Below are 13,097 nucleotides of genomic sequence, written 5' to 3'. Positions count from 1 at the left end.
ACTAAATTGCCAGTTTTTTTTTTTTTTACATTTGTATCAAACATTTTGCTGAGCTAATGTGTTAATGTACACTGCAATTGATTTTTGAACTTAGAAGCACTATTTTTTATAATATATTTAAAATCAAAATTTTGTTTTATTACAAAAACATACACTCTTATTATAACTATTTACGTCATTTTCAGAATATTGACTGCACAAATCAAAAAGAAGTCGATCAATTGATGATTGAATTAGATGGGACTCCTAATAAGTCTAAGCTTGGTGCAAATGCTATTCTTGGTGTTTCCTTAGCAGTCTGTAAAGCAGGTGCTGCACAGAAAGGACTTCCTTTGTATAAACACCTTGCAGATCTTGCTGGAAATAAAGATCTGATATTACCAGTTCCAGTAAGTGTTATATTTTTATATAGATTGTTAATTTAAAAAATTCAAAAACACAAGAAACACAAAAAACAGTTTTTTAGAAATCTGATCTGCTTTTATTTATATTCTTTCTTCTTTCTTTCTTTTTTTTTTTTTTTTTTTTTACATTTCTATTTTAACAATTATAAGTTTAATATTTTTTAAATTAAGATTTGAATTTTTATTACTTGTGTGTCCACATTAGAAATTAATATTATTCCATTTATAGTATTAATTATAATTGTAATAATAATTATAATATTAATTTCCAGTAAACATTTCATTGAATTTAATGATTATGTATTAATGAATATGAATATTTACATAAAGAATAAAAGCTTATGCCAAAAATTTCAAAACTCTGTCTGGTTTTGAAATTGGCAATAATTAAATATTAAATTGACTATTGCATTTTGTTTAATGATTAGATTCTGAAAGTGAATATTATATTTTCATAATAAAAAAGCTAATGTTAAGTTTCTGCTATTTTTCAAAATAATGCGGAAAAATCTAATTTATTGAATGAATTGAATGAGTTCATTTAATGCATTTAATAGAATAGTTACATACTGGTGACTGGATATTGAATAAACAGTTATAGCAGTTTACTAGTCATAAAGTTGGTTAGCAACGAGTACTTACAACATAATATATAACTAATCTGATCTGGTCTTTTTATGAATTTTACTTTTCAAAAATCTTTGCTAATGGAATAGCAATAAGGTTTTAAATATTTAAATGAATTTAAAATGTTTTAAATATTTAAATTATTTCAAAAATACAATTAATAATTTATAAGAATATAATTAATATGCTAAAAATTCTAACAAGAGAGCAACAAATATATGTGTATTCAACAGCAAAAACATTTTACATACAACAGTTGCATTTTATGTATTACATTATGCATATTAGAATTTAGATTTGAAAATTTTTGTTAAGTACTATTTAAATAAGTTTAATTTACTTCTTGTTAACTTTTTAATAATAGAAAGTAAATGTCGTTTATAAAACTGTAAACACGAATTTCATCTTCAATTTAAGAAATAAAGTTGATTATTTGCATGTTTTTATTTGATTTTTAAAAGAAAAGAAGGTTTGTATCGAATGCTGACAAAAGAAATATATTATTTTATGTTTATGTATATTAAATAAAATTTTTGCTTCTGTTCAAGCATAATATAATTATTCATAATTTCTAAATATGGTATTTTATCCTAACTAACTTCTTTTTATTGTTTTTTTATTTTTTTAAATTTTGCTACAATTTCAATGGACGCAACAGTTTCAATAGATTTTTCATTCTAAACTTGGTTCAGCAACTGAAGGATTTTTTTTCTTCATCCAGAATTCATTTTCCAACTGATCGAATCCAGTATTTAAAATTTTATATTTCAACATAATGATTCTTTTAAATACTTAAGATTGTTAAACATCACCTGTTGTTTTTTATAGCTTAATATTTTATTCAAATCTGCTGCAGTCAAATCGTAATAATAAATAAAAATATAAACTATATTTAAATTTTTTCATATGTAGAAGAAATATTCCGGTTTCCTTAAAATCAATTTTGATAGCTGTTTGATAATTGAGTGTCTTGTTTGTCAATCCCTTTTCTATATGAATTTCTTTTGTTCTTGCTGGATCGGCAGGTCCAAAAAGTGCAACACCTTGCAAAATGTGAGTTGTATAAGGTGTGCAATGTTACAATAAACATTACACAGTATTTGCACTCCCTGATTTAATGGGATTCTTAAGTGCCAAGACAATATTACATTCATTTTGTAAATAAACATTAGAAAATAAGTTTTGAGTTAAAATTAAAATTACCAAAATCAAATTATTTATTGAAATATTAACAAGACATATTTGTTGTTTTGTCATTATTCTTCTGGCTGAGAGTTTAATATTAACTTTGTGAATCTGCATAGTTTTTTTCTGTAGTTAAAATATCTGGTTTGATTAATAAATGTATGAGTCTTTTAAACAGTTAACATGATTATATTGGGTTTTCCCTTTTTTATAAAAAAATAAATTTGTGCTACATTAGGCATTTCAGTTTAACTTTTGTCAATAAAATTTAAGACTTTTGAAGACTTTTGTCAATAAAATTTAAGACTTTTGAAGACTTTTGTCAATAAAATTTAAGACTTTTGAAGACTTTTTTCAATAAAATTTAAGACTTTTGAAGACTTTTGTCAATAAAATTTAAGACTTTTGAAGACTTTTGTCAATAAAATTTAAGACTTTTGAAGACTTTTGTCAATAAAATTTAAGACTTTTGAAGACTTTTGTCAATAAAATTTAAGACTTTTGAAGACTTTTTTCAATAAAATTTAAGACTTTTGAAGACTTTTGTCAATAAAATTTAAGACTTTTGAAGACTTTTGTCAATAAAATTTAAGACTTTTGAAGACTTTTGTCAATAAAATTTAAGACTTTTGAAGACTTTTGTCAATAAAATTTAAGACTTTTGAAGACTTTTGTCAATAAAATTTAAGACTTTTGAAGACTTTTGTCAATAAAATTTAAGACTTTTGAAGACTTTTGTCAATAAAATTTAAGACTTTTGAAGACTTTTTTCAATAAAATTTAAGACTTTTGAAGACTTTTTTCAATAAAATTTAAGACTTTTGAAGACTTTTGTCAATAAAATTTAAGACTTTTGAAGACTTTTGTCAATAAAATTTAAGACTTTTGAAGACTTTTGTCAATAAAATTTAAGACTTTTGAAGACTTTTGTCAATAAAATTTAAGACTTTTGAAGACTTTTGTCAATAAAATTTAAGACTTTTGAAGACTTTTGTCAATAAAATTTAAGACTTTTGAAGACTTTTGTCAATAAAATTTAAGACTTTTGAAGACTTTTGTCAATAAAATTTAAGACTTTTGAAGACTTTTGTCAATAAAATTTAAGACTTTTGAAGACTTTTGTCAATAAAATTTAAGACTTTTGAAGACTTTTGTCAATAAAATTTAAGACTTTTGAAGACTTTTGTCAATAAAATTTAAGACTTTTGAAGACTTTTGTCAATAAAATTTAAGACTTTTGAAGACTTTTTTCAATAAAATTTAAGACTTTTGAAGACTTTTGTCAATAAAATTTAAGACTTTTGAAGACTTTTGTCAATAAAATTTAAGACTTTTGAAGACTTTTGTCAATAAAATTTAAGACTTTTGAAGACTTTTGTCAATAAAATTTAAGACTTTTGAAGACTTTTGTCAATAAAATTTAAGACTTTTGAAGACTTTTGTCAATAAAATTTAAGACTTTTGAAGACTTTTGTCAATAAAATTTAAGACTTTTGAAGACTTTTGTCAATAAAATTTAAGACTTTTGAAGACTTTTGTCAATAAAATTTAAGACTTTTGAAGACTTTTGTCAATAAAATTTAAGACTTTTGAAGACTTTTGTCAATAAAATTTAAGACTTTTGAAGACTTTTGTCAATAAAATTTAAGACTTTTGAAGACTTTTGTCAATAAAATTTAAGACTTTTGAAGACTTTTTTCAATAAAATTTAAGACTTTTGAAGACTTTTGTCAATAAAATTTAAGACTTTTGAAGACTTTTGTCAATAAAATTTAAGACTTTTGAAGACTTTTGTCAATAAAATTTAAGACTTTTGAAGACTTTTGTCAATAAAATTTAAGACTTTTGAAGACTTTTGTCAATAAAATTTAAGACTTTTGAAGACTTTTGTCAATAAAATTTAAGACTTTTGAAGACTTTTGTCAATAAAATTTAAGACTTTTGAAGACTTTTGTCAATAAAATTTAAGACTTTTGAAGACTTTTTTCAATAAAATTTAAGACTTTTGAAGACTTTTGTCAATAAAATTTAAGACTTTTGAAGACTTTTGTCAATAAAATTTAAGACTTTTGAAGACTTTTGTCAATAAAATTTAAGACTTTTGAAGACTTTTGTCAATAAAATTTAAGACTTTTGAAGACTTTTGTCAATAAAATTTAAGACTTTTGAAGACTTTTGTCAATAAAATTTAAGACTTTTGAAGACTTTTGTCAATAAAATTTAAGACTTTTGAAGACTTTTTTCAATAAAATTTAAGACTTTTGAAGACTTTTGTCAATAAAATTTAAGACTTTTGAAGACTTTTGTCAATAAAATTTAAGACTTTTGAAGACTTTTGTCAATAAAATTTGCAATTAAACAAAAAATACCACTTTTCTAATTTGTTTTATTTTTAAGTACATTAAAGTATTTTGTTTTCATTTACAGTGAAATCAAATTTATTTGCATTATTTTTTTATTTTTGGTTTCAGGATTTCATTAGCAGAAGTTTTTAACAAATTAAAACATTAAATATAAGATATTAACATATCTTATATTTTTAGCACAAATATTGTTTTTGTTTTTAACTTTTAAAGCATTGCTTATTGATGTTGTGACATTTATTCAGTTGTTATATGTTTTATAAAAGGTTATATATAAATGCAGTCTTCCACTTAAAAATTAACTGCACAACAGAAAACCCAAATATAGCAACATTTATTACTTGAATTCAAGTTGTTTGAAAGATTTTTTTTGTATTGACATCATTAACTAACTACAAAAGCACATTAATCAGACTAGCTTTTTTTTTAATAAAAATCAAAGAGCTGGGACTTTGAAGTAAAAAAAAACCTTTGAAGTAAAAAAAAAATGGCATTAAAAACTATAAAGTACTTTGCTAATATCTCTATAAATAATTTGTTTTGGGAAGTTTTATTAGAAACTTATTTTTTAAGGACTATTTAAGATATGAACACAACTTGTCTAAGCACTTAGGGATCCCTTTTAAATTTATTTATATCAATTTCATGTGCACCAAAAACATGAGTCACCGTGATTGCATTTATTTGCTATTTTTAATCTTGTAGACATTTTTAAACCTTTTTTGGAAAAACTTTTTTTGGCATCAAATTCAATGAGTGTCACTTCTCATCTTATTTTACCAAGCATAGTTGTTTGTCCTTATGCTGGACATTTAATTGCTCTCAAAAAAAATATGTAAATGATCAAAAATTACCTAAATGTTTTAAACATTTAGATGTAAAAACATTTAAATTAAATTTATACAGTATAGCGGGCTGCGTCAAGAGTTTTAATGCTCGATAACTCTTGATGCAGCTTGTTAAACTGGAGTGAAAAACTTATATTTAGATGTCTCTGCGTAAATTTCTGTGTACATGAAGGAGTTCGGTCTTTGAATGTTATTTCTGATTTTGGCTGAAGTTAAAAAACTTCAAAGCTTCAACAAGCTTGGTTAACTTTTTTAAGCTTATTTGAGCTCACTCAGCATTAAAACTTGGTTTTTCAGGATATTTCCAAATCAATTTTTAGCATCTAAATTTATGGTTTTTGAAATTCTATATGGTTTTTCAAGTTTGCGTGTACTCAAAAACTTATTTTTCATATCTGTAATGGCTTTGTGAAGTTTTTTACTATATTCAATATATTTAGACACTTTAATAAAAAGTCATCTCTTTAAAGAACTCATCAATACCTTTCCAAAATGTGTTAACTGATTATAATTGGAAATATGAAATAGTTCCTCACAAACATTTTATTTCAAATATTTCTAAACATTTTATTTCAAAAATTTCTAAACATTTTATTTCAAATTCTTAAGAAGAAAAAAAAAATACATTTTTTTAAGAATTGTTTTTTATGATTTTTAAGGCCTTCAACGTTATCAATGGGGGATCTCATGCTGGCAACAAACTTGCAATGCAGGAGTTTATGATTTTGCCTACAGGTGTTTCAACTTTTAAAGAAGCATTACAAGCTGGTGCCGAAGTTTATCATACTTTGAAAGCTGTAATCAATAAAAAATATGGACAAGACGGTATAATTTTATTTTGCATAAAGTTATTTGAAAGAGTTTTGTTTGTTACATTAGAATTATGATCAATTTTTTTTTATAGCAACAAATGTTGGAGATGAGGGAGGATTCGCACCAAATATTCAAGACAACATGGAAGGATTAGAACTTTTAAAGGTAGCAATTGAAAAGGCTGGGTATACTGGAAAAGTTGAAATTGGCATGGATGTTGCGGCATCTGGTATTTATTTTTATCAGTTGCATTTACTTTTAGGTCGATTAATATTTATCCTAATTTTATGTTTAATGTTTGTTTTTTTATATTGTTATTAATGTTTTTTGTTTTTTAATGTTTTTTTTTTTGTCTGTAGCATAGCTTAATAAATGTGTTATTATTTGAAAAATTATGTTCTAGAGTTTTACAATGATGCCAAGTATGATCTTGATTTCAAGTCAAGTACCAAAGACCCAACTAAAGTTCTCAGCGGAGAAGAGCTTGGTGAACTTTACAAAAAGTTCATTGCAGAATATCCTATTGTTTCAATTGAAGATGTTTTTGATCAGGATGACTGGGAATCGTGGAGCAGATTAACAGGTTTTATTATTTCTCTGTATTTAAGTTTATTTCAAAATATTTGAAACTAATTGTTTAAGAAAAAATGTTTTTATAAGCCTACAAAATTTTTGTTGCTATTGTTGTTTTTTTTTACTTGAAAAAATTTAGGCTCTGTTGGCATTCAAATTGTTGGAGATGATTTAACTGTCACAAATCCACTTCGAATACAAATGGCAGTGGAAAAGAAAGCATGCAATGCTTTGCTGCTAAAAGTAAATCAGATTGGAAGTGTAACAGAATCAATTGAAGCGTAAGCTTTTGAAAATATTTAACTTTTTTTAGCATTATTATTTATGAAAACTATGATGATTTGTTTTTAGATGTAAGTTAGCACAAAAAAATGGATGGGGAGTGATGGTCAGCCATCGCAGTGGTGAAACTGAAGACACTTTCATTGCAGACTTAGTTGTTGGTTTATGTGCAGGACAGGTTTTTATTTATTTTTTTTATTGTTTTTCTTTTATAATTATCAAATTTATTTTGCTTGTTAAGATAACGTTTAAGTTGATGTTAAATTAACAACAAATTGTTTAAGAAATGACTAATAAGTTAAGTAAAAATAAATATTAAAATTTAATACTTATTTTAAACTCTAAAAAAATCATTGTTCAAATTACACGGTTGTTTATAACTATGTTATATAAGTATGGTCAGGTCATTTTAATCCTACTATGCAATTTTTTATTTGATCAGTTGCACAGCTTAATTGATAAAAACTTAAATTATATATAATTATATTTAGTTGTATTTTCTTTACTAGGATAAAAATGGGGTTTAAGTAAATATAAAAAAGTTATTTTTTGTTTGTTTCAAATATAGCATTTAATTTTATTTTGAGAAGTTAACAAGTTTTTTTTTTTAAAATTTTGATTTAGGTTTATTAAATAAGAGATTTTTAAAAATGTTTGTAACTAAAAATAAATCAATTAAAAAGAATTATCACACCCTGTAAATATTGGACGTTAATACTTTTGGAGAGCACCGAAAAACCCTTTTGGGGTCTTGTTATATACACATAGGTGACTTACCTGGCAAATTTTCAAAATCTTTTACCGACTTCCAGGGGAGAAAAAGCAATTTGAAGTTTTTAGTAAAAATATCCAAAAAAGAACCAAAAATGTCAAAAATCATTTTTGTTTATTGGCATTAGTTTTCTTCAAAAGTGAAATGTTCTTGTACAATGATACCAAAATATTACAAAACACAATTAATTAGAATAGTTTTACTTTTATCTTACAGTAATTTCATCGAAATATTTTTTTACCCATATTATTATGAATAAAATGACTAGCGCAAATAATGTGATATATTTTTAATTCCTGCTTTGTAAAAATTTAGTTTAAAATATTTTGAAATTTCCTAAAATGGGGATAACCTCACATTTAAAAATAATCCCCTCTACCACCCTTACACAAAGAAACAATACCTGAAAATTAGGGTTGGTAACTTATTTATGGTGGAACTAAATTTAGTTACTGCTAATTTTTTTGTACTTTGTTTAGTGTCTGGAAAAATTTAGTTCCTGTTTAGTTTCTTTTTGTAATTGTGTTATTTTAATTGCTCTTAATCAGTATTTGAGTGTAAAAGCAAGAAATTCAACCTCTTAAAAATAAATTTCACCATTTTCTACAAAATATATTTTAATGTGGAAATTATTGGCTAAAAGTGCTAAAAGTAAATGTATTTGTCAATTGAATAAAATTATAAGAAATGTCTAGCTGAACTTTAAAAAATATTTAGTAATTTAGTTCCCGAAAAATTCTTTTTAGGTTCCAAAGAATATAAAAAGTAGAAAGTAAACAACTCTGAGGAAAATATAAATATCAAGTTTTTTGTTTGCAGTGGTGAAAAACGTTTTTGTTACAAATCAAAATGCCAAACGAAGCCAGAACTCCTGAATGTTGCATAAAAAACTGTTTGTGCATGAGAAAATGTGACAGAGAATTAACTGACTTTATGATTGCACAAGTGCTGAAACTTGTAAAAAGTGATTTGAAATTTGAGGATGAAAGAGTTTCAAGAGGAATTTTCAACACTTGCCGTATTCTTCTGCAAAAAAGAGACAATGGTGATTTGAACAGTCCACTACCACCACTTTACAATTTTGACTCCATTGTTATAAAGCTTCTTACAAGAACAGCAAATAGGTGTGAATGCCTCATTTGCCAAATCAGTAGGCTCAATTTAAATCAACAGTATCCAATCTTCGTTCAATCCTTATCTAAGTAACAAATTAAGGAACAAACTATTGCAACACCAGGGACATCAAGTGCAAATCAACAACCTCCATCTGCAGAAAAAGGTGCACACAATGTTTGTCAGTCATAGCTCGAGGTCACAGACATTTTTGCACCCCTGGAACAAGACAGAAATTAACAGTCATTGGTGCAAGATGACATTAAAGGGGCAGAGCAAATTGTAGTATCTGTCATTGCCAACATGGAAACTTCTCCTCATGGAACAGTTAGACTCAGTCAAGGAACTGGTGGAAAATTGTTTTCAGTTACACCAGCTAACATTTGAATAAAGAAGTTCATCTTTTAGACACATCATTTTGACCCCTTACATATTAAATTTGCTGCTGTATACTATAATATATTATACATATGCACTAAAACTTCTTGAAATGGCAATATGCAAAATGGCAATATTAATAGCATACATTTCAAATTGGTCTACTGGAAACTGTTATGTACACATTTAGATTTGAGGCATTTTTTTTCTTTACATATCAAAAATATGCAGTGATTTGTATTATGTTTCCTCTGGTTTTTAGTATTTTTTGTCCGCTATGCAAGGTAAACATATTAAAAAATAATACCGTTCAAATTAATTTTGCGTTGCTGTTTTTTATTTATACCACATTACTTGTATAAAATAACATAGTTTTGATTTAGAGCAATAAAAATTGTGGCCAAAATAGGTGTATAATAATTCTATTTTGTAACTTCTTTGAATTTTGTTTAACCAATAGAGAACCATCCTATGCAATGGTCTGAATTTTATATCAATAAGCTAGAAAAAATAGATTTTGTTGTGAAATTATTTTGAAAGAGATAAACTTGTTTGTTCTTTTTTTAATCAGGGCCTTCCGTTGCTCACAAAGTAAACAGCACACCTCTTACAAAACAAAGTTTAGTGAATGTTCAACTAAACACTGGACTTTCCAATACAGGAATGAGACTTCTAGCATTAACGCTAACAAATCCACTGGGATTCGACTAGTTGAGCCATATTTTGAGCAAAAATTTGCTGCTGCTGGACAAACTCTTGCAGATTTCTTCACCTTGTCAGAGTCAAATTTTATCATGGAAAATGGAAAAGAAGAAAAACTATCAATGGTTCACTGCAAAAACCTGCAAGACCTAACAAATCATGTTTTGCATTCAAGAGATTACTCCCCTCAGCATTTAGTCAAGCTGGGAATAGATGGTGGTGGTTCATTTCTGAAAATTAGTCTTGGCATTATAAGCACAGAAGAAGTTGATGAGTCAAAAAGTCCTCAACAAAAAAGTTCACGCCTACTCACAAATTCAATTGCTCGTGATACAGGTGTGAAGCGTCAATTCATTGTTGCAATTGTGGAAGATGTGCCTGAAATGTGTGACTGTCAAGGTGATGATGGACCAAATCCATGTTGAAGGCGTCTCTTTTGTCATCTCTTATGATCTCAAAATTGCTAACATCTTATGTGGAATTCAGTCTCATTCAAGTAAACGCCCTTGCTGTTGGTGTAACATCGATTCAGACAACCTCTCAGAATGTGGAGTTTCCAGAAGTTTTGGTTTAATACAAGAGAGCTGCAGAGCATTTGTGTCTGCTGGCTCCAAATTCAAAATGGCTAAAGATTTTGACAACACAATTCATCCTCCTTTGATCAACATGGAGGACTCGAGACTTATTTTGGACATCATTCCACCAATGGAACTACATTTGCTACTAGGAATTGTCGATCATCTTTTCAAAAATCTTTCAGAACTTTGGCCAGGAGCAAAACAATGGCCTACTTTGTTGCACATTTAACTTCAGCCATACCACGGGGGACAATTTACTGGAAATGAATGTCACAAACTTTTGCAAAATGTTGACATTCTTCAAAGATTAGCTGAAAAGACTTGTGCTTATAAAGCTCAGAATTTCATGGAAACATTTCGCAATTTTAGAGATGTTGTTTCTTCCTGCTTTGGAAAGTCACTTGAGGGTGACTTCAAAGAAAAAATTGCAATGTTCAAAGATTCTTTTCTCTCTCTGCCAGTTACAGTGACTCCAAAGGCACATGCAGTTTTTTATCACATTTCCGAGTTCATTGATCGACATGGGTCTGCGCTTGGATTGTTCAGTGAACAAGCAACTGAAGCAATGCATTCATAGTTTAAGGTTCACTGGCAAAGATTCAAGCAAAGCCCTTCACATCCAAACATGCTTAAAAGTTAGAAGAAATATTTTCAGAAAAATGTTTAAAAGAATTTTCAGAGAATTTTGTTTCCAAGTGTTAAAAACATTGAATTCTTAACTCTGATTGAAGCAATATTTGAAAATTTCACTTTTGAAGAAAATTAATGTCAATAAACAAAAATGATTTTTGACATTTTTGGTTCTTTTTTGGATATTTTTACTAAAAACTTCAAATTGCATTTCTCCCTTGAACGTCGGTAAAAGATTTTGAAAATTTGCCAGGTAAGTCACCTAGGTGTATAAAACAAGACCCCAAAAGGGTTTTTTCGGTGCTCTCCAAAAAGCATTAACGTCCAATATTTACAGGGTGTGTTATATGTGAATTAACTACAACCAAATAAAAATTTTTGAAACCAATTTTTTTTTTAAATCCAGTTTTGTTTTATTGTGTATAGAATACATTCAAGATGTTTCCACAGAACACTTTATAAAAAAAACTGTTTTTGAAGCACCCCAAATGAATTTTGATTTGAGGATACAAATGCAACACAAGAAGAATTAAATTTTTTTAAGCACAAGGTAGTTACTCTCAGAGTATAACTTTTTTTTAAAAAATTTAAAAAACATATTTCAATATATGTAAAAAGGTGTCTTTTAAAAAAATGAAGATCTTATTGCCTTCTTTCATATACCAAAATAGAGATGTGAATTTGAATGTGCAGAAACTTGATTTTTAATCAGTAAAAACTTTCAACAATTTGATAGTAAGTCTTTTAGTAAGTGGGACTTTTAAGTTGGATTTACTGAAATCACACTGGTGAAGTGCATGCCAGTGTCATTCATAGTATTGGAGCTTATTGTCATTCATAGTATTGGAGCTTAAGATTGTTATATAGGTGTATAAGAATATTGGATTCAGAAAATAGCATAACCCTTGTGTCAGTCGCACACATTTCGTAAGTTTGTTTGGACACTTTTTGTAAACCTGCTGTAATTAAAATTAATAATTCTTTTAATTTAAACCACGACAAGTTTACAATTCATAACTTGGTAGTTATTTTTTTAATTAGTTTATGCTTTTAAAGCAAAATTTTTTTCAAACCCGATTATATATTTCATATATTTAGAATAAGATGTTCTAGCAAATGATGTATATACTTTTTAACTGTTTATCTATAGTGTTTTTAATGGACAATTTACTCTATTCAAAAATCTGCTTTGTATTCTGTCTACATCATTTGTTACTTTGTCAAAAAAAAACTACTGGAGCTATTATTATTATATGGCTTGATGTTACTTTATATAATTAGTATATCAAAAGAAAAGAAATGCGTTAAACTGCGTTATGTTATTAATGTTGTTTTGTGAATCATTTGTTTTATGGCTAGTTTAAACATGGCTTTAATATTTGGTATTTTATTGATTGTAGTTAAGATTAATGTTTTGTGTATTTAATAAAAAAAAATTAAATATCTTTAAATGATATTTAGATAAAAACAGGGGCACCTTGTCGATCTGAAAGATTAGCTAAATACAATCAACTTCTCAGGTATATTTCGTTTATTATGTATTAAGATTAAAAATATTTTCTTATTGTTTTTTTTATTTCCACAATTATTGGCGTTTTATATTACTATATGATGCCTTTTTATTTTACAGAATCGAAGAAGAATTGGGTTCTTCCGCTGTATATGCTGGCAAGAAATTTCGTCATCCTCTTGCTTGAGATGCTTAAATTCTTTTCTTTTTTGACGTCACATGTTTTTTTGTTTTTTTTATGTTCTCAATCAAATCTTTAATATAATTTTTTTAAGTTAATATAAAGTTTTCTTTTTATAAATGAATGTTATTAAACTGA

At 26.7% G+C, this 13,097-nt stretch overlaps 1 protein-coding gene across 5 annotated transcripts in view; it reads left to right on the top strand.

Annotated features, from left to right (window-relative positions):
* Positions 1 to 13,097, top strand: part of LOC100215404 (alpha-enolase) — a 35,034-nt gene extending 21,937 nt beyond the window's left edge. For all 5 annotated transcript variants that reach the window (XM_065819310.1, XM_065819313.1, XM_065819311.1 and 2 more), the window contains 8 exons: positions 186 to 389; positions 6,087 to 6,252; positions 6,332 to 6,469; positions 6,644 to 6,823; positions 6,953 to 7,094; positions 7,165 to 7,273; positions 12,730 to 12,788; positions 12,899 to 13,097. In XM_065819310.1, coding sequence (XP_065675382.1) covers positions 186 to 389; positions 6,087 to 6,252; positions 6,332 to 6,469; positions 6,644 to 6,823; positions 6,953 to 7,094; positions 7,165 to 7,273; positions 12,730 to 12,788; positions 12,899 to 12,965 — 1,065 coding nt within the window. In that variant the 3' untranslated portion in view covers positions 12,966 to 13,097. The remainder of the gene's footprint in view (positions 1 to 185; positions 390 to 6,086; positions 6,253 to 6,331; positions 6,470 to 6,643; positions 6,824 to 6,952; positions 7,095 to 7,164; positions 7,274 to 12,729; positions 12,789 to 12,898) is intronic.

Source organism: Hydra vulgaris, chromosome 15 (assembly GCF_038396675.1).
Source record: "Hydra vulgaris chromosome 15, alternate assembly HydraT2T_AEP".
Classification (NCBI taxonomy): Eukaryota; Metazoa; Cnidaria; class Hydrozoa; order Anthoathecata; family Hydridae; genus Hydra; species Hydra vulgaris.
This window is presented reverse-complemented; position numbering and strand designations above follow the sequence as displayed.